Consider the following 23,052-nt stretch of genomic DNA (forward strand, 5'->3'; position numbering starts at 1 on the left):
TTTTTTTGAGATGGATTCTCACTCTGTTGTTCAGGCTGGAGTGCAGTAGTGCGATCTCAGCTCACTGCAGCCTCTGCCTTCCAGGTTCAGGCGATTCTCCTTCCTCAGCCTCCTGAGTAGCTGGGATCACAGGCATGTGCCACCACACCTGGCTAATTTTTGAATTTTTAGTAGAGACAGGGTTTCACCATTTTGGCCAGGCTGGTCTCAAACTCCTGGCCTCAAGTGATTCATCCACTTCAGCCTCCCAAAGTGTTAGGATTACAGGCACGAACCACTGTGCCCAGCCTAGGCAATCCACTTCTAAATTACCCGCAGAGTCAAAGAAAACATCCTCATTAATTTCAACGGAATGATAATAAAATGCAGCATATTAAAACTTGTAGAATACAGCTATAGCAGTACTTAGAATGAAATTTACAGCTTTTAAAGCACATATAGAGAGGACCAACAAAGTCAAAAGTCTATTATTTGCAAAGAACAAAAAAATTGATAAGCCTCTGGTGACACTCATTTTTAAAAAGGGTAATACAAATAAATTATCAGTATCAGGAATAAAAGAAAACATGACTATAAATCCTACAGAAAATAAGCATATTATGAACAACTTATACCAATAAATTTGAACATTTAGATGAAACATAAATTCCTAGACAAACATAATTATCAAAACTGACACGAGGCCAGGAGCAGCGGCTCATGTCTGTAATCCTAACACTTGGAGAGGTCAAGGTGGGTGAATTGCTTGAGTTCAGGGTTTCGAGACAAGACTGGCCAGCATGGTGAAATCCCATCTATAAAAAATACAGAAATTTGCCGGGTGTGGTCCCAGCTACTCAGGAGGCTAAGGCAGGAAGATCATATGAGCCCAGGATTTCAAGGCTGCATATGAGCTATGATTGCACCACTGCAATCCAGCCTGGGTGACAGAGTAAGACCCTGTCTCAAAAAAAAAAAAAAAAAAAAAAAAAAATTAAAAAAAAAGCCACACAAAATCTGAAAAGTTCTGTATCTATTATAGAAAAACTTCCCCACAAAGAAAACACTATCATTACTTTAAAAAGAAATAACATCAATCCTATCCAAACTCTTCCAGAGAACAAAGATGAAACATTTCCCAATTCATTTGATAAAACCAGCATAATCTTGATAGCAAAATATGACAAAGGTATTATAAGAAAGGAAAATTTTAAGTTAATCTCACTGATGAATGTAGATGCAAAAATCCTAAACAAAATACTAGCAAACAGAATCTAGGAATCTCACTCTCTCTTTGTGTATATATGAAGAATAGTTGGTCCTTGCAAGGTTAATTTACACTCAAAAATATGCATAATTCTCCACAATAACAAAATAAGAAGAAAATCACATTATCATCTCATTAAATAATGAAAACATTTGACAAATTAACATCCATTATTTTTTTTTTAAATCATCCATTCAAGATAAAAAAAATCACCCATTCAGGAATACAAGAAAATCTCCCTTAATCTGATAAAGAATCAGTATTTAAAAAAACACCAATTACAGCAAATATCATTCTTAATGATGAAATGTTGAAAGCTTTCCCTCTGAGATCAGGAATGATACAAGGATGCCTCTGATTATCACTTCTGTTCAAAAACCACTGTACTGAAAATTCTAGACAGTGCAATATTTTATTTTATTTTATTTTTTTTGAGACAGAGTCTGGCTCTGTCGCCCAGGCTGGAGTGCAGTGGCCGGATCTCAGCTCACTGCAAGCTCTGCCTCCCAGGTTTATGCCATTCTCCTGCCTCAGCTTCCCGAGTAGCTGGGATTACAGGCGCCCACCACCTCGCCCGGCTAGTTTTGTATTTTTTAGTAGAGACGGGGTTTCACCATGTTAGCCAGGATGGTCTCGATCTCCTGACCTCGTGATCCGCCCGTCTCGGCCTCCCAAAGTGCTGGGATTACAGGCTTGAGCCACCGCGCCCGGCCTAGGCAGTGCAATAAAGCAAGCAAAAGAAATGTGTGTGAACTGGCTGGGCATGGTGGCCCATGCCTATAATCCCAACAGTTTGGGAGGCTGAGGCAGGTGGATTGCTTTTGCTGAGTAGTTCGTGACCAGCCTGGGCAACACGGCAAAACCCTGTCTCTACAAAAACACAAAAATCAGCCAGGCATGGTGGTACGTGCCTGCGGTCCCTGTTACTCGGGAGGCTGAGGTGGGAGGATCACTTGAGCCCAGGAGGTTGAGGGTGTATTAAGCCACGAGTATCCCACTGCACTCCAGCCTGGTTGACAGAGCAAAACCTTGTCTCCAAAAAAAAAAAAAGTATAAGATTTAGTAAAAAATAAAACTCATTATTTGTGGACAACATGTGTGCTCATAGAAAATCCGATAGAATTTTCGGCTAAACTGCTATAACCAATAAGTAAACTTAGGTCACTGAAGATAAAGTCAATATACAAAAATTAACTGTAAAAAATACAGTATTTCTACATAATGGTAACAATTATGTACATATTATCTATATACCATATGAGTAATAAGGGAAACATTTAAACACCATTTAAATAATATTCAAATAAAATAAAATATCCAAAATAAATAACAAAAGATGCTCATGGCCTCTACAAAGAAAACTATAAAACAATATTAATAAAATTTAGAACTAAACAAATGAGTTTACTCAGGAATTAAAGATAAAATATTATAAAGATCTAATTTCTCCCCAAACTGATCTACAGAATCAATAAGATCCCAATCAAAATTTCAACAAGGCTGTGTGCATAAATGAAAAACTGACAAGCAGATTCTAAAATTATATTGAAATGCCAAGAACTTAACAGCCAAAACAATCCTAAAGGACAAAAAGGAGAGGATTTACCACACTAAACACCAAGACACATTATAAAGCTGTAATAATTAAGAAAATGTGATATTAGCTAGAAGATAGGCACATGGACCCAGGAAATACAATAGAGTCAAAAGCATACTTATGAACCCGAATTTATGACTAAGATGCCACTTCGGAGCAGTGGAGAAAAGATTATGTTTTAGTAAACTGGGTCAGCTGGCTAGCCACATGGAAAAATAAATGAATCTTGTCCCAACCTCACACCATACACAACATTCAATTCCAGACCGAATTAAGGCTGACCCTAAGGAAAGAATCATCAAATTACCTTCCCCTCTGGCTTCAAACTGAGTTCAACCAATGGTAGACATCAACAGGAGACTAAGCGTGAGAACAGAAGGTCAGGATATTTATTCCCTAGGCTCCCTCCTGACCATGAGCTGACTTTCATGCCTCTAAGGAAGGCAATTCCTGTCAGGTAGCCCTCTCCATACAGGTACCTCTCTGAGTTGAGGCAATAGCTCTTTCCTAAGACTTCTTTAAAGATCAAGATGTTTCAAGGGCTCTCAGCCGTCACTACTACTGAGATACTGCACTAGTACTCATTTATTTTTTTAAACCCTACCCATATTATTTGTAAAACCCTTTATTAAACTCTCAAATACCTAGTTTGAGAGCCTTCTGTTTCCTTCTGGGACTCTAACTAAATCAGACATTATCTAGAAAAGCTGAAGATATCAGTTACAGATATGCATATCCTATCATCCAGGAATTCCACTCCTAGTTACACACCTTACAGAAAGGCATGCTTATTGTGCACTAAGTACATGTATATGGCTGTTCATTGAAGCACTGACCATAATATTACCAAGACAGAAAAAAACAGTGTACAAAACAGTGGAATAGTTAGATAAATTTATTGGGCCAAATACTATGATGGAATACTATATTCCAACAAAAATGAATAAACTACTCAAACTTTTAAAATTTCAGGGCCTTTTTGCACTCTTAGAAATTATTAAGGACCCCAAAGACCTTTTGTTTCATATAAAATATAAAGTTTTACAAATATCTATTCATTCTAAAACAGTAAATACATTATATGTTAACATAAATAACATTTCTTATGAAAATAATTTTCATTTCCAAAACAAAAGTGAGAAGAATGGCACTGTTTTACATTCTTGCAAAACTTTTATTGTCTAGCTTAATCGAAAACAACTCAATTTTCATGTCTATTTCTGTATTCAGTCTATTGTAATACGTTGTTTTGGATGAAGCACATGAAGAAAAGCAGACTTACAGATATTTAGTTGGAAAAGAGAGGAACGGTTTAACAGTCTTTTCAGATAATCGTGGATACTTATCTTTGACACTACTAACACTTAACAAGTGACAATTACATTTTTTCTTTTTTTTGAGACAGAGTTTCGCTCTTGTTGCCCAGGCTGGAGGGCAATGGCACGATCTCGGCTCACTGCAACCTCTGTCTCCTGGGTTGTCCTGCCTCAGCCTCCCAAGTAGCTGGGACAACAGGCATGTGCCACCAAGCCTGGTTAATTTTGTATTTTTAGTAGAGACAGGGTTTCTCCATGTTGGTCAGGCTGGTCTCGAACTCCTGGCCTCTGGTGATCCGCCCGCCTCAGCCTCCCAAAGTGCCGGGATTACAGGCATTAGTCACTGTGACCGGCCAACAAGTGATAATTTCTTAAAAATTAGATGCAAGGTACCATCTGAAACCCTATCAGTGAACTTCTCATATTCCACTGCATCAAAATCTACTAGTTTATCTTGCGTATTGAGTAAGTCTTTTTACTCATGTATGATTTCGTGACACCATACACACATCATTAAATTATGCAAGTCTTTCAAATGATGACATTTCACTATACGACATCAAAAAAAACACTTTCATTATTATCACCATCTATCATATCAGAAAGGTTTTTAAGTATTGACATGCTGTCAAGTTCATGGTGGTAGATACAAGTTTCCTAAAATTCTAATTTTGACATAAAAACTCAAATTTTATCATTGGCAACAGATACAGTCAGTTATTTTCTTTGAAGTGACAGGCTCGTTTTGTTCATTTTCAAGAAAATGTCTGCCAAATACCTCTGTGTGAGTAACCACAGTTTATCAGCCACTCTATCAAATGAAAATAGTGTTCTATTTAAAAAGTAGCAAGTTTAGCTTGCAACTCAAATAACTACCCACATGCTAGTCCTCAAGGCAACCATCATATATTGATATGCATCAGAAGTGCTTTAGGCATACTTACCATTTCGTCACACCAAATATTAAAAAACTGTATTCCTAAAGGTTGAGATTTAATAAAATCAGTTATTTTTTCCTGCTTTGCCAAGAACATTCTTGAGCGAAATTGCATTTTTTTAAAAAAGTGCCAATAAGTGGTAGTGAAGAATAAAATGGTTCTAGTACACTTTGGTCCTATTATACTGCCTTTATTCATGATAAGGTGTCAGGAGTTTTATTTATCATTGCTTTTGCACCATCACTACAAATGTCAACAGTAAAAAGGGCCGATGACATATTCGTATTATTATAAAAATAGTTTCAACCTTGTGTGCTCCCCTGAGAGGGTCTCAGGGAAATCCTAGGGGGTACAGACCACACTTTGGGAACTACTGAGTTACATCAACGTAAAACAATATGAATAAATCTTAAAAATGTAATCCTAAGCCAACAACAACAGACACAAAAGGCTACACACTAGGAGATTCATTTATATAAAAATTCAAAAACAGGCAAAACTAGGCCGGGCGCGGTGGCTCATGCCTGTAATCCCAGCACTAGGGGAGGCCAAGGCGGGTGGATCACTTGAGGTCAGGAGTTCAAGACCAGCCTGGCCAACATGGTGAAACGCCATCTCTACTAAAAATACAAAAAATTATCTGGGTATGGTGGCTCGAGCCTGTAATCCTAGCTAATAGGGAGGCTGAGGCAGGAGAATCACTTGAACCAGGAGGCAGAGGTTGCAGTGAGCCAAGATCGCACCACTACACTCCAGCCTGGGCGACAGAGCAAGACTGTCTCAAAATAAAACAAAACAAAACAGGCAAAACTAAACTGTGTCATTTAGGGATGCATACTTCGTTGATAAAACACAATGGGAGATTTTCACACACTTAGTAACTGACAAATCAAGCAGACAAAAAGTAGCAAGGCTATGGAAGATATAAACAATACAATTAAAAAGCTTAATCTAATGGCCATATATAGAACCCTATATTCAACAATAACAGAATACGCATTCTTTGCAAACACATACAGACCACGCATAAAAGCTGACAATATACTACACAAAAAAAGTCTCCTATATGAACAACATTCTGTGATTGAGATTATTTTAAAAATCAATAATAAAAGATAACTTAAAATCAACATTTTGAAATTTTACAAATACACTTTTAAATGGTTCACTAGTTAAAGTAATCATCGTAGAAATTAGAAAATATTTAGAACTGAAGAATAAATACTATATATAGAAACTTGTGATGTGAGCTAAAACAGTATTAGAGAAGACATTTACAGTTTTTAAACTGTTTTATTAGGAAAGAAGATGAAAATTAATGACCTGAGAAATTGGGGGTCAGAGAGAATAAATCCAAAGAAAAGGTGAGAAAAGAACATAACTAAATCAGTTAGCAACCTAATTTGTTTAAATAAGTTTTTGTTATATCTTATCTATAGAAATATGTCCAAAAAAGGTTCTACCCAAATTATCCTAGTATCTGTATCACTGCACCTCAACTGATCATCTCAACTGGCTGGTTAATTTCAAAGCCCAATACATATTTATCACAATGCTAGCATGGCTCTCCTCAACCCCATCCTCTTGACGAGACAGACTTTAGAGTCAAGTTCTCCAACTAGAACCTTAGGTAAGAACCCTTTCTCCACCCAACAAATCGAAGATATGATCCTCCCAAACCCCCACCTCTGTGTGACCTTGAGTCTTTGAGAAAAACCCAGATTCTCCTGCAGAAGGAGGCTGTGCTTTGAGAAGAAACTCAGAAGTTCACTCCGGTTGTCCTTAAGTTGGAAAAAAAATCCAACAAACTCATAAGAGATAACTGTAAAATCTCTGAATTATGTGAAATGGCTGCAAAACAAAAACAACAAAAACAAAAAAACCTGTCCTTTCTTTCATTCCTTTTCTATTTAGCTCCCTTTGCAGCTACCTCCAGCTGCCAGTGTGGGAAATCAAGGTGAAGGCTGGCAGAAAGGCAGCCTGGCTCCTCTTCACACTGCACAGCTTTTGATGGTGACATCACATTTCCATACCTGCACACCTGATTGCAATGGGCTTCATCTGAAACTGATCCACCTCTCAAATCTTACACGTCGACATTACAGTCTGACCACAACCTCCTAAGTTTGCGGTTTTCTCACCCCTTCACTCCATGATCCCTGTTCATCAACATTCTGAAAACCTCCAGGCCTTGATCCATCAGCCCCTCCCAGCCAGACTCCCATTCCTACCGAACCAGGACTCTAAAGACGGCCACTGAATCCCCCTCTCACTGTGGGAGCCATGGAGATCCAAAGCGCCCACACTCACAGACCTGGGGCAATCCCATGGTCTGGCAAAATCACATAGCCAGACAAAACTGCGGTCGCCCTACACGTGGTTATTCAGTCTCAGCTGGACTCTCAATGCCACTCTCCAGTTGCTTTCTTATCCCTGGCTTAGCCTGAAATTGGATAAGGGTTGTTCCTAAGCCTTTCCATTCTCCTCAAGCCACCGTTCCAACCCTGTGGCCTCTTACTCTCCTATCTCATAGAGAAGAAAATAAGGGAGATCTATCAGGCTTGGCTGAAACTACTCTGGCAAAGGTCATGAATGAATCATTCTTTTTCTCAGCTTTTCTTATGGCTAGCTGCCTCCCACCAGTCAGACTCCAGCTCAAATGCTACCTTCACAAACAGCCCTTAACAGACCCGCTGGGGAAAGCCATCCTCCTACTTACTCTCTCCATAGCCCTGTTTCATTTCCTCCTTGGACATTTCACAAAGGCAGAGACCTGGCCTGTCTTCTTCACTGTACTACCCCCAGCACTTAGAGCACAGGGGGCACTTCAGAAATATTCCTTAAACTAATTCTGTGGGAAAACTACCTCTGATTGACTGAAGTTTGAATTATTCATAACCTTCAGTAGCACACTCCTTGTGTAAAATTCAACAACCCTTTTCCAATTTCAAACCACGACCATCAACTTTTCTCCCTACTTCCCTTCATCGTCAGTTGAAGTCCCATACATGCCACCTCCTTCAAATCACTGCCACCTGTCTACCATTCCCGCAAATCTATTTTGTCATTTTTAGTATCTGGCTTACATTTTTCCTCTCTACATCATCCCTTATGATTTTCAATAACTTCTTCTACATGGTCAATGACATAGTCAGTGACTTCAACATTCATGTCAGCAGCTAACCACAGGACGACCCCAGCCAGCCTCAATCTTACCCTAATTGTTTCCTCTTAAAAACCTCAGCATTCATCTTTCCTAGTTCCCCACATCCAGTGAAGCTGTTCATGCTGTCCACAGAAATTTCTAAGCTTACAGCCCGTCCACTTTACTCTCTTGGGTATGCACTTGATTTTCTACCGTTTTGCTGTCTGCATCCTATTAATGCAACTCTCTTTACCTTATTAAACCTTCTGGTCTTCCTGTTACACGCTCTCTCCCACCTTATTATGCTCCAGAACACCACTACAAAAGTCTTCAAATGCCATTTTATTATATGTAATTGCAGGCTGTATTATTTAAACTTAATGTGTTAAGATTCAAAGAAAAGCAAGACTTGGGTAAGCAAGCAACAAATCTTGCTTAAATAGAAACAGAAATGTTAAACAGAGAGTTTGGGCATTCCACATTGTCATTTGATTATGACAAGATGTATAATTTACATTAATTCCTAGCTACCACTTCACATGATTATTTGGAAGAAATACTTACATAGATAAGTCCTGAATAGTAGCGATCCTTCAGATTATGTAAAACGGAAGCTTCATTCAAGCATGTCAATTCTGCCATATCCTCCACCTTGGAAAACTTAGGTGGGTTCATCTTCTGAATATCATCTTTGTTGACCATTGCTTTCTTTCCATTCTCTGCCAACTCCACCATAACTTCATCTCCCCGTTCTTCTTTGATACTAGCTGCCTCAAAACCATGGCGTTCTGATGGAATCCACACTAGCTTTTTAGCTGTCCAATCAGCTTGAGTGGCAGGGTTGTAAATGACAGCCCTGTCCACAAAGAGATACCTCTCTGGATCTTCGAGCCCAGTTCTCTGCGCCATTATAAGTGGAAGGATCCAAGAGCAATCGCCTCTAAGAGAAGAGGAGGAGTGCAAAATTAGATGTTTAAGAAACACAAAAGAATGTACACGTTTTTCTTTCCTACGAAACTTAAAACCTTAGATTAAGCATTAACTCTGTGTTAAGGGGCTGGGGTATACCTCTTCACAGCCATACTAACCGAGTTTCCAAGGTTAATTTCAGGGGTGACCACAAATTACGGCTCTGGTTGTCTGATGAACCGGTTTGCCCTCAGTTACTGAGGGCTGAAAAAAAAAAAAAAAAAAAAACAGAAGAAAAGGCAAAGTTGCAGGTTGACCTTTTTTTTTTCTCTCTTTATCTCCTCTTTCACCCTCACCACAAATTAAACAGGGAGTTAAAAAGGGAAAAAAAAGAAAACAAAGATGGGTAATAAAAGGTTCATGAAGTGGTACCGGCATTAATATGACCACAAGGAAATAGCTACAAAAACACATGATTGTCAGAGGAGTAAAGAATCTAAAGAATCTAAAACATGCCTCCCATTCTAGCCTCAGATAACAGACTTAAAGTTCTTCTCATGAATAACCCAAATCAGTCTCCCTATAGCTTTTCTATGGCCCCATGAGGTCTTAATGTGATCAACAGAGGCTACAAAACACAAGCATAACTTGGCTTCACACAGCAGCCTTTCGAATATATCATGGTAGTTGTTCACGCCTCCATTCCCACCCTGCAGCTCCTCCACCCCTCATTCACCAAGACTCCTTCCCCTGCCCGATCTCTTGCCTAAACAGACTCCAACATGCTTGTCTTCCCTCTAAAAGTGTGTGGCCCAGAAGCAAACATCATAGCCCGGATACGGTCTGACCAGTGCAGAAGAAAAAGGAACCATCAACAATCTTGGCCACATCGAGGAAAGTACTGGTTCTGTGACATTTACAATTAATGTATCTCAAGACCTAGTCGGTTTATTTAGCACCCATTTACTATTGGCTCACAAAGAGCTAGCAGAGAAAGCTCCATCACTTTGTGGCTAAATTACGTCCCCTCCTCTACTTCTGCATTAGCTTTTTGAACCAAATGACAGGATTTTACATCCATCATCATCATCCTGCTGATGTGACTCATCATGATTGCCTGACAGGATCTTTTTGGGATTTGATACCAACTTAAACATTTTTGCTGCTACTTCGAACTCCAAGTTATTATAAATTTCATAGGCATAGTTTCCATGACTTCACTCAAACCAACAGAAGAAGCCAACTGAGTGCCTACTCTTGCTCTATCCAATCCCCACTTCTCCCCTCCCTTCACTCCACTCTCCTAGCCAAAAATGCTAGGGGTTCTCTGTAGGCAAAAGGAAATCATAAAGTAGTCTAAGGTTGTTCAGAGGTTCCTGAGTCCATCAGCTAATCTCAAGTTGAACGAAATCCCTGAAATGGTATAAAAATATTATGCACTTAGTGTGTGCGTATATGTGCCATAACTTTCTCTAGATTCTAAAGGGCTCTATTTGTATCCTGAAGACTAATCACTGATAGTGGTTACACATTCTAGCCCTTTAACCCCTAATAATAATTTACGAGAACCAGCTGGGTGCAGTGGCTTATACCTGCAATCCCAGCACTTTGGAAGGCCAAGATGGGTGGATCACCTGAGATCAGGAGTTCGAGACCAGCCTGGCCAACATGGTGAAACCCCATCTCCACTAAAAATACCAAAAAATTAGCCAGGCATGGTGGTGGGTGCCTGTAATCCCAGTCACTCAGGAGGCTGAGGCAGGAGAATTGCTTGAACCTGGGAGGCGGAGGTTGCAGTGAGCCGAGATCATCCCACTGTACTCCAGGCTGGGTGACAGAGCAAGACTCCATCTCGAAAACAAACAAACAAAAATAAATTTAAAAAAATAATTTACTAGAACCAAATAGCTAAGATTCTTCAGAAAGTATTTGTTGCAATGTAATGCATTACAAATACTCACCCTCTATAGTAGCGGCTGTCATATTCTGGCATGCATTTGCGGCACCTAGAGGGTTTATTAAAATACAGATCGCTGGGCTGTATCCCAGAGTACCTGATTCAGTAGGTAGAGGGTAGAACCTGAGAACTTTTTTTTTTTTTTTTTTTTGAGACGGAGTTTCACCCTGTTACCTAGGCTGGAGTGCAGTGGGTGCCATCTCAGCTCACTGCAACCTCTGCCTCCAGGGTTCAAGTGATTCTCCTGCCTCAGCCTCTCAAGTGGCTGGGATTACAGGCACCTGCCACCATGACCGGCTAATTATTGTATTTTTAGTAGACACGGGGTTTCACCATGTTGGCCAGGCTGGTCTTGAACTCCTTACCTCAGGTGATCCATCTGCCTGGGCCTCCCAAAGTGCTGGAATTACAAGCGTGAGCCACCGCGCCCAGCCTGAGCCTTAGAATTTGTATTTCTAACAAGTTCCCAGATGCTGCTGCCATTGCTGGTCCCAGGACACATTTGACAACCACTGCTCCAAAGTTCTGTGGTTGCTATGGTGCGCCACTGCTACCAGCAGATACGTTAGAGTAGAAAAAGAGGTTGAAAACCAATTCTAGACTAATTCATAACAATTTATATAACACGTTGATGTCTTAAAGGTTATAGACTTGGATAAAACAAAAATCGTAAAATAAGATGAAACGAAAAAAATCACAAAACGTGATTAATGTTATTAAAACTTCTATACAAATAAAATTGCTACTACATTTTATACCTAAACTTGCAGTAGTCTTCTAAGGCATCCTCTTGGGAGAGGGCAATACAGAAAACATTCATGGGTACACGTACATTCTGCATAATAGTTTTAAAAGCCCATTACCTCTAGGGACTGGTCTAATAACATTAACAACAAGTCTTCTCTTTCCAACTTAAACATTGCACACTGGTAAGAAGAAAGGAGCCCGGGGGGGTGGCTCACGCCTGTAATCCCAGCACTTTGGGAGGGCAAGGCAGGTAGATCGCTTGAGTCCAGGTGTTCAAGACCAGCCTGGGCAACATGGCAAAACCCCATCTCTACAAAAAATACAAAAAATTAGCTGGGCTTGGTGGGACAAGCCTGTAGTCCCAGTTCTTCGGCAGGGTGAGGCAGGAAGATCTCTTGAGCCCAGGAGGCAGAAGTTGTAGTGAGCCGAGATCACACCACTGCACTCCAGCTTGGGCAACAGAATGAGACTCTGTCTCAAAATAATAATAATAATAATAATAATAATAATAATAAGTAAAATAAAAAATTTTAGAAAAGAAGAAAGGAGGCATGGCTTCAAGGTGGGAAACATCATAGGTAAATTTGAAGAAAAATAATAGGATACAGACTCCACCTTTCAGAAGGATAGAATCTATTAAAAGAAAATATACAACAAAATATAATATACATAGCAAAATATAATAAGTTTCTCTTACTATTCTTATCAGGTGTAAACTGCATATCCTACAGAGGACTTAGGAAACTGTCTTGCTGTCAGTAGACATGCACACACTTCTTAAGTTTTACATTGGACACGTAATTAGATGCTTAAATTTAGCAGGTGACTATAAATTAGCATAATTTAACAAATAACTTCTAGAACAGGTCTAGAAACAGTAGATTATATATCTTAAAATTATTTTATCAAATTGAGACATCTTAAATTTATCAGCAATTTTTCTAGATGGGGAAATACTTGTAATTTAGTATTTTTTTAAAAACCTGATAGAACACAAAAGTGTAATTACACAGCATGCTCCCAATTTTGTGGGGAAGACTACATACACGCGTGTATTTTTTTTTTTTTTAACAGAATAAATATTCACTGGGTCTTTACTGGGTAGTAGGATTACCAATTACTTTCACTTTTTCTGACACTTCTACAACTAAACACTATGAGGATAGTTGTCTGTTCCATGCTGTATCTTGAGCATTTTGTCTAGTCCCCGGTATATAACAGGGGCTCTGTATTTATTGATCAATAGTTACTTGAATGGTCCTAACCCTTAAAGTGAAATTCAACTTCTCCACAACCAAAAAGCTATTATTCCTTCAACTTCTGACCCAAATGCCATCCTTTCAGAAGTTCTTTTCAGGTCAATGTGGCAATTTAATCCTTTTCCTTCTCCTAACATTTTGTACCGTTCTCCTGACTTTCTTCTTAACCTACCCTGTGCTGCACCGGAGGGCTTTGCAGGTGGAAAGTGCTCATATTATTGTTTGACTGACAGAGTTCATGAGACCATTGAAGATATTTTGTTCGGTTTAATTCTTCACTTGTGATTGTCAAATACATTTAGTTAACTCCATTGTACATTTGGTATCCAATCTGGATAATACTGGTGTTTAATAGTGTACCACTCACCGGTGCTTTGCTTTGCAGAAAGGACAACACTATGATTTTTAAAACAGCAGATACCATTGTCATATATCACTAATTACAGCCCGACACTATTCTAAGCAGTTTACATATATCAACTTAATCCTCACAACAGCCCTATGAGGGAGGCACTATTAATATCTCCATTTTACAGATGAAGAATCTGAGGTATAGAGAAAGCCAATAACCAGCCCAAGGGCACACAGCTAACAAGCAGCAGAGCTGGGATTAAACTCAGAGTTCAGCTCCAGACTACACGCTACAATGATGGAAGGTGGCATGGAGGAAATTTTGAAGGGTGTGTAGTATACAATGCTACATACTACCTTTCTACTAAATAAAAACCCAATCAATTATGGCTTAAAACGTATAGGACTGGCCAACAAATCATCTGCCAAAGGTTTTATATTTTATAGAAAAAGATACCCATAACTTAGGGGAAATAAGGATAAACAGGAGTCTTTTTGTTAGCAGACATAAAGATGGTCTGAGGGTTATCGGTGTCATTTGAAATTGCTGCCTAATTATAATTAAATCATTTATCTGTGTATGAATTAGCCCCCTACAGAGCCGAAGTTCCCATCCCTTTCAGTGGTTTGACACACACACCCCTGGGACTCCACCCCAGGTCATTTTCACTTCCAATGAAATGCCACCCAGCAAAGTTATCAACCCCCTCGCAGCACTTACTATAAGTGTGGACAGAGGCAAACAATTCAATTTTATGAACGGCCTGCATATAGAAAGGCAAACAAGAAGGATGGATAAATTATCCATGACAGAGCATCCATCTATAACAGATGAGCTAAAACAGAACTGTCCCAATTTGTGTATTGCTACCATTGAGGTCATTTACGTGACAGGGCGGGACAAGTCTGCTAATTTATCAAAATCCTTAACCCAGTGATCACAAACACAAACCAAACGCAAAAGGCCACTATTGCTACTTATGGCCTGCCCCATCTCCCAATTAGTATCTCTATACTGTGTTAAATATTTCCAAAACTAGGATCCAACACCAGGAACTTTAATTCCTCATATGCGATAACAAAGTACATAAACCGCTGAAGCATAGTCTTCCACCCTACAACGTGCCCTTCAAGATTTCCTCCATCTCACCTTCCATCCCAGCTGCCTTCGTTGTAATGACTTCCCTACGGAGCCCAAATGAAAAGCCAGGCTCTCAGGGGTCACATCCTTCTGCTGCCAAAGCTCGTGCTATATCGCACAATTACACCATATGCTTTCTCCAGATAAGGACGCGGAAGAACTGAATTTAAGATGCAGAAGTAAGGAGATGCATAAAATGGCCACTTTTCCAGAACCCGAGACAGACAGGGCATACTTAAACATCCAAAGCAAGGGACTCAAAGAATAATTAATAAAGCCAGATTGATGGAGATAAAACAATAAATAGATTATAAAGTTTTCCAGAGTGAGATACTATCAAGAATAATTAAACCTGACTCAAAGAATCCTCAGTTTCAACGTTAAAAAACAAAATCTCAGCAAAGCCAAAGTATTATGTTTGGTATTACATTATTCAGCGAAAACAGCCGTCTTTGTTTCATCTGCAGTCTGCATCTACCCCGCCTGCTTTCCCCTACCCCACCCCAGCCCACCCCACCCCCTTCCATCCACCGCAGTGATCTTGAAGGGAGCTGCAGAGGCCCTAAAGAAACAGAGATAACGGCAGTAGGCAGAGGCCACGTTATCCAAACCTCCCCAGCCCAGGTCTGACCCGCCGAGTCGCCAACCTCCTTTCTAAGGCCCTAGTTCCAAACAGGCCTGGCTGGGGGCCTCCCGCTTCCCAGGGCCGCATCCGCCCACCACAGGCCCACAAAGCCCCCGCAAATGGCAGGACTCCGCGGCTTCAACTTCCCTCCGACCCAATTCCAGTCCGATTTTATGGGATCCGGGTGTGACCCCAACTGCAGAAGGCAATGAAGAGACTGCGGCGAGCCATTCCCAGCTCGCTTACACAATAAAGGGCATCCCGAGGCGAGTGCTGACCCCTCCCCCCCCCCGCCGTCCTGCTGCAGCGCGCCCCCACATTTCGCTCGCCCCCCCCCAAACCGCCTGGGCCTCGCCGGGCGTCCACCCCCGGCCTAGGCGCTCCATGGAGGGCGCGGCAGGACGCCCCCCTCCCGCGCTCCTTCTCCGGCGCCGGTGGAGTCCGACCCTCCCAATGCCCGCGGCCGGCTCCGGAGCCCCTCACCCGCCGCGCGCTCCCCCGGCCGCGCAGAGTCTCTGCCCTCCTGTCCCTCCACCCACGGGTCGGGCGCGCGCCGCCCGCCTTCCAAGCCTTTGGTGAACCCCTCCAGCGCTCCGGGGGACCCGGTCCGGCCAGGCCTAACCACCCCCCAGCAACCCAGGCAGGGGCCCTTCCTGTCCAGCGCCCCCGCCACCCGACCTCCGGGACTGCGCTTTCCAGCCCCGCTAGAATCCCCTCCCCTCCTGGGAGGCAGACACTGGCTCGCGGGGCACGCCGAAACCTCGGCTGGGACACTGGCCCCTCGACCAAGCGTCCCCAGGGATCCCACACACCGAAAACCTGGTCCTCACGTCCCCAGCCCCAGATCTCCATCCCCAGCCCCCCAGGGGTCGCCCTCTTGCACACCTAGGCCCTGATCCCCGCAGGGGTTTCACAAGGACCTCATTCCCTGCCCGTCTGGGAGTCCATCCATCTCCACCCACTGGGGTCCCACTGCCCCCAGCCCAGGACCCTGTTCAAACTAACCTAAGGTCCCCGCAGCACGAACCCTCCAGCTCAGAAGCCCCTCTGTCTTCCCCAGCTCCCGCCTCGGTCCCCCGTTCCTGCCCTCCAGTGCTGCCCGGGCCCCTCAGCCCAGGATCCATTCCTCTCTCCACAAACTGTCCCCCTGCTCTGGGCCGTGCACTCGGACCCAGGCAGCCGCACCTCTCACCTTCAGCCGAAGATGGTGGCGCGGGCGCACGTCCCCAGCCGCGACCACAGATCCAGCGCCTCAGTCCCAAACCCACCGCTGCCTCCGCCGGGCTCCTTTAGCACTGCTGCTCTGGGCTGCCCCACCCACTCCCACCCTCATTGGGCCAGCTCCACGCCCATCACCGCCGCCCCCAGACCCACTGGTTGGTTTGCGCGCCCATCTCCAAGGGAAGACGTTAGCAACCCGAACGAAGCTACCTTCCCGAGTCCGGCTCCCTCCACCCACCTGGAATGATGCTCATTGGCTCCCGCTCCCAGCCCAGACCACCGAAGCCCCAATTTCATAGGCTGCCTCTTACGCCCGTCATAGGCTCCGGGAGGTGCGGCTGGAGGAGTGGCACGCGATTGGCTGGCTCGTGCGTAGATGGACAGCTGAGGCTGGCTGGGCGCCCGGCAATCCCGCGAGGTGGCGGGTGCGGACCCCGCTGTGGCCCGCGCGCTGCGCTGACACCGGCTGTGGGGCCGCGGGGCAGGTGGGCCGCGGCAGGAGGCTGCCGCTCTGACTGCAGACTCTTCGTCCTAGCGTCTGGCAGCCGCCCCTGCCGCAGCACATTCGAGCGCCCGGTCGCCCCCTCTGCTTGCGGCAGCCGGCCTCTACCGCAGCGGGACAGGGTTCCACCGCGGAGTCGCGGTCCCTCAGCGCTGCCTGCAGGGGCGGGGCGGAGCGCGGTCCAGAGGCCTGACGTCACCCCCGGGGCTGCGCGGGGCGGGGGCCGCGGCGCTGCGACTCACCTGCAGTGGGGGAGGGAACTCGGGGGAGGGCGCCGCACCGCCCATGCGCACAGGCTTTGCCTGGGCACCGGCTGCGCTCCACGCTGCGGCCACTGTCCCGACCCCGGCCCCAGGCGGACTCTGCCGGGATGGGCTGAGGGCCGGGCCCAGGACACGATCCTCCAAGGTCGCAGTTTTGGTGTTAGCGGGGCGAGAGGCTCTCCTGCCCAACCTCCAGGCAAGGCTGAGATTCCAGAAGAATGAGAAGAGAACCGACCTTGGAGAGAAAACTTGGAAGAAACTTTATTCACCTCATTCATTCACTCGTTCATTCGCGCTTTCATTCATTCATCAGAGCTCCCTACGTGATAGGGGCTGTGAGAGGTTCTTAGGAATATAAGGCTGGATTCCTGCAGCACTGTCATGTCCCCTAGGGCCTGTGGAAACGTTGGAGACTGAAACACAGTGGCCCCAAAATAAGGAAAGGAAACTGGAAAAATCAAAGTAAATAAAACTTAATGAAATGTCTGGAGAATCTAGGCACCTGCAACGTAACTCTTGCATAATTATATATAAATATAATAAAGTCTAAATCACATGAACAAAATGAATTATTCATACAAAAGCTGAAAGTCAAGATCAAAAATTTACAGCAAGATGCAGTTATTAATCAGTTATTAATGTAGGCTATGGGTGCATTTTCATACGTGTGATAATGATGTGTTTGCCTAAGCCTAGGAAACGTCTAGTCTGGCAAAAAGTGAATTAAGCAAAAAACAAGGCAGGAAGTGCTGAGGAAGGGTTGGTGGAATTCAGAAGAGACTCGAAGGCAGCTGAGTGCAGAGTCCTTCCTGGGGAAGTCCGACCCAGGCTCTATTTTGTCCTTTGTCCTGCTGCATCTGGTCCCCCACCCCCACCTGCCTGCTGGGGTACTACCCGGTGTCCAGGTGTCTTGTGACTTGGCTCCATGCAGAGGTCTGTCCTTCTAAGGCAGTCTGCACGTGTTAGTGCAAGTTAACTTTCCAAAATATATGAATGATATTCCACTAATGGATTTTGAAATGTGTTTGGAGAAGACCAAAGACTCCCTCTCTAAGGCCTGAGTCTCCACTTTGTCAGCCACCGAAGTCATTTCTCTGCAATGTTCTATGCTTAGTGCATCCACTCGTGAATAACCCTGTAAGCCACGGAGTCCGTGGTTTCTCATAATTTAAAAACTTTTGCGCATATATAATATATATATTTTATATATTATATATATTATTATATTATATATATTACATATTATATATATATTTTTTGAGACGGAGTCTCGCTCTGTTGCCAGGCTGGAGTGAAGTGGCACGTTCTCGGCTCACTGCAACCTTCAATTCCCGGGTTCAAGTGATTCTCCTACCTCAGCTTCCCTAGTAGCTGGGACTACAGACGCGCACCACCACGCCCAGCTAATTTTTAAATTTTTAGTAGAGACAGAGTTTCACCTTGTTGTTCAGGATGTTGGCCTCAATCTCTTGACCTCGTGATCCGCCCACCTCGGTCCCTGAAAGTGCTGGGATTACAGGCGTGAGCCACCCCTCCCAGCCAACTTTCGTATAATTTTAACACAAACTCTGTCTGGACCATCAGAAGAGGAGGGCAGGAAGTTCACCAGAATGAAACACCATGAAGACATTAATCTTGATGAGAAATTAATAATAAAGAGAATATCCCCAAATGTGTCTCTCCCCCTGGTGGCTCTTTGGCACTTGGGCCCTGCATTTCCAACTGCGTGGATGAGAGGGGGACTGCAAAAGCGGTAGGTACCAAATCTATTTTCTTCTCTCTCCCTTCCCCACCGCTCAAACTCTGTCTTCCCAACTTCTCTTTGTGAATGAAACCGCTCTTGAAATCTCTTTGATTCCTTCCTTTCTTTTTCTCCCAACACCTAGCGCCACTATATATCTATCATCCATCCCAGGCAGCCTCCTCTGACTCCAGTTCCACCCATGCAGCTTCATCCCAGAATTTGGTGCCATCTTGATGAAGAAAGCACAGGATTTAGAAGCAGATAGACCTGGCTTTGAATCCAACTTTGCCTTTCACAAATCGCTTAACCTCATCTCTAAAAAGGGGATATAAATATATACCTAAAAGACTCATTCATGAAGATGTAACAATGATTTCCTGTAAACAAAATGTGGCATTATAAATAGTTTGAAAATTGTCCCTTTTTCTAGTGTACATGTTTATTACAGAAGACTGAGGAATTTTCTCCTCTCTCTATAGTAATTTTTGCTGTCGGTCTAGGTTGATTTTATCTCCAAAAGAAAAAGTTCACAGACCATTGTTTCGCAGGCTGTAGGTCAGAAGTCCACATTTGTTCCCTCAGGGCAGTTCCAGCCCCTGAACTTGTTTTGTTCCATCTGTACAGGACTGATATACAGCATTAAAAAAAAAAAAAAAAAATTGAATGAATTCCAACCTTTAAAAACCTATCCCATATCATTAGCCATTAGGGAAATTCAAATCAAAACTACATTGAAGGGCCAGCGCTCTCGTGCCTGTAATCCCAGCATTTTGGGAGGCTGAGGTGGGTGGATCACTTGAGGTCAGGAGTTCAAGACCAGCCGGACCAACATGGTGAAACCTCATCTCTACTGAAAATACAAAAAACAGCCGGGTGTCGTGCTGGGCACCTGCAACTCCAGCTACTCGGGAGACTGAGGCAGGAGAATCACTTGAACCCAGGAGGTGGAGGTTGCAGTAAACCAAGATTGTGCCACTGCACTCCAGCCTGGGTGACAGAGGGAGACCCTGTCTCAAAAACAAACAAACAACGACAAAAAAAACACAATGAGATCCCACTTCACATATACTAGAATAACTATAATAGAGAAGATGGACGATAACAAATGTAGGTAAGCATGTAGAGAAACAGGAACCTTAGGCCACTGCTGGCAGGAATGGAAAATGGTTCAGCCACTTTGTAAAATAGTTTGGCGGTTCCTTAAAAAGTTAAATGTATTCTGTGTTTTTGACCACAATTTTTTAAAAAAGGTAAACATAGGGCGGGGTGTAGTGGTTTACGCCTGTAATCCAAGCACTTTGGGGGGTCGAGGCGGGTGGATCACCTGAGGTCAGGAGTTTGAGACCAGCCTGGACAACATGGTGAAACCTGGTCTAAAAAAATAAAAATGCTGTAGAGACAGAAAATAGAATATTTGCCTGTAGTGAGGCCTGGGGCTGGGGAGGAGGGTCAGCACGGTGAATGTACAGGAGAGATCTGATTGAGTTGATGAACTGATTTATGGTGATAGTTGGAGAACTTGGTAAAGTTATTTAAAAAATTATAATACACTGCGAATGATATGAATATGCAAAATATACCTTAATAAGGTAATTTCTGAAAAATAAAGAAAAAAAGAGCTATCACATGAACATCCAGATTTCCAGCTTCCCTTGAAAAATTGGACGGTATGGAAATTCAAGCAACAATTTGTCGATGCCTTGGCTGCTGCTCATTTTTAGACAAAGTATGTGCTTCCCAGGGTGCTTCAGTCACTGCCGCTCTCTGCTGTCTGTTTTGTTGTTGTTGTTGTTTTGTTTTTTGTTTGTTTGTTTTTTGAGATGGAGTCTTGCTCTGTCGCCCAGGCTGGAGTGCAGTGACGCTTTCTTGGCTCACTGCAACCTCCACCTCGTGGGTTCAAGCGATTCTCATGCCTCAGCCTCCCAAGTAGCTGGGGTTACAGGCGTGTGCCAACACACCTGGCTAATTTTTGTATTTTTAGTGGAGACAGGGTTTCACCATGTTGGCCAGGCTGGTCTTGAACTCCTGACTTCAGGTGATCCACCTGCCTCGGCTTCCCAAAGTTCTAGGATTATAGGCGCGAGCCACCGTGCCCAACCCCTGTTATCTCTTAAAGCTGACCTACTATGCTCATTAACATTATTTGCTCCATCCTTCTAGCTATTTGTTTGAGTTTTCAGTCTCTGCCATGCCTGTTGGAGGGCTTCCTGTGAGATCATCCCAGAGAAATAAGAAGGGTGGTGTTTTTGAGTTGAAGAATTTTTCCTTTGTGGTAAAGCCGTGGGAGGTTTGGGGTGTCTAGAAGTGTAGACAGGGATACCCTTTGAATACGATTCCTGGAAGCAGTAGAACCTCAGGGCATGAACTACCGTGATGGTCATCTCACAGCCCACCCAGGGCAGTCACACCAGGCCAATGAGAAAGATCAGTGCTCAACTGTGATATCTTGAACAGGAGTGATGGTAAAAACAGAGGCTTCAATGAGTTGAGAAAAAATGAAACTTCCAGAATTTTCTTGAGGTACTTAAGCTCTGGAGTGGTGAAAAAACTCAGGAGAAGAGCTTCCTGAAAATTACTAATGTAACATTTCTCATCAACATGTAGGATTTCGCTAAGTCAGATTTAATTTGGTTTAGAAAAATGAAGGCATGCATTATTCTGAAGTGAAGTAACTCAGGAATGGAAAACCAAATACTGCATGTTCTCACTTATAAGTGGGAGCTAAGCTATGAGGATGCATAGACACACAGAGTGATGTAGTGGACTTCCGGGATGGTGGGGGCAGGATGGGAGGAGGGAGGGAGAAAAGACTACATATTGAGTATAGTGTACACTGCTCAGGTGACAGGTGCACTAAAATCTCAGAATTCACCACTAAGGAACTCATTTATGTAAGCAAAAACCACCTGTACCTCAAAACCCATTGAAAAAAAAAAAAAAAAATAAGCCAGGCACAGTGGCTCACACCTGTAATCCCAGCACTTTAGGAGGCTGAGGCAGGTGGCTCACCTGAGGTCAGGAGTTCTAGACCAGCCTGGCCAACATGGTGAAAGCCTGTCTCTACTAAAAATACAAAAAAATTAGCCGAGTGTGGTGGTGCGTGCCTGTAATCCCAGATACTCGTTGGGCTGAGACAGAAGAATCGCTTGAACCCAGAGAGGGAGCTTGCAGTGAGCCATGATTGTGCCACTATACTCCAGCCTGGGTGACAGAGCAAGACTCCGTCTCAAAAATAAATAAATAAATAAGTAAAAATAATGAAAAGGAAAATGAAGGCACGATAATCCTATCCCCCTAGCATCTTAGTCAAGCCATACCTGTGACAAATAGTTATTGAGTATCTTTTGTATCTATGGGCTGGGCCAGGTACTAAGGAAATACTTATAATAACATAGACATGGTCCTTCCCTCAAAGAGCATAAAGTCTAGCAGGAAAAGTAAACAAATAGGCAGATAACTGTAGTGGAGCAAAGGTTCTAAATCTGGAGTGCCCAGAAACCCGGAGGGTTTTAGGAGTTCTATAAAATCTCTGAAATTGCGTGCAAAATTTATCATGTGTTCTTTTTTCTGGAGAGAAGATCTAACTTTTAGCAGGTTCTCATAGATGCCTCTCATCCAAAAAGGTTGGGAGAATACAATATAGTATGGCATCCAAAAAGGTTGCAAGAATACAATATGGTATTGCCAGTGCTACATTATGGAAAACACCGCAAGATCCAAGGTCAAGTTAAGAGGGCCGCTTAACTCTGAATGATGGGGGTTCCAGAAAGTCTTCTTAGAGAAAGCAATATTAAAAATATTATCTGGGCCAGGCGCAGTGGCTCATGCCTGTAACCCCGGCACTCTGGGAGGCCGAGGCGGGCGGATCACAAGATCAAGAGATCGAGACCATTCTGGCCAACATGGTGAAACCCGTCTCTACTAAAACTACAAAAATTAGCTGGGTGCAGTGGCGCGTGCCTGTGGTCCCAGCTACTTGGGAGGCTGAGGCAGGAGAATCGCTTGAACTTGGGAGGTGGAGGTTGCAGTGAGCCGAGATCGCGCCACTATACTCTAGCCTAGTGACAAAGTGAGACTGCATCTCAAAAAAA

General features: G+C 43.4%; 1 protein-coding gene across 1 annotated transcript in view; it reads right to left on the reverse strand.

Moving 5' to 3' along the window:
* MYH10 (myosin heavy chain 10) overlaps positions 1 to 16,747 on the reverse strand; it is a 159,633-nt gene extending 142,886 nt beyond the window's left edge. The window contains exons 1-2 of the mRNA XM_017850377.1: positions 16,691 to 16,747; positions 8,807 to 9,182 (exon numbers count right to left, since the gene is read on the reverse strand). Coding sequence (XP_017705866.1) covers positions 8,807 to 9,151 — 345 coding nt within the window. The 5' untranslated portion in view covers positions 9,152 to 9,182; positions 16,691 to 16,747. The remainder of the gene's footprint in view (positions 1 to 8,806; positions 9,183 to 16,690) is intronic.
* Between the last annotated feature and the right edge of the window lie 6,305 nt (positions 16,748 to 23,052).

The sequence above is a fragment of the Rhinopithecus bieti genome, unplaced genomic scaffold, assembly GCF_001698545.2.
Source record: "Rhinopithecus bieti isolate Rb0 unplaced genomic scaffold, ASM169854v2 scaffold_32008, whole genome shotgun sequence".
NCBI classification, from domain to species: domain Eukaryota; kingdom Metazoa; phylum Chordata; class Mammalia; order Primates; family Cercopithecidae; genus Rhinopithecus; species Rhinopithecus bieti.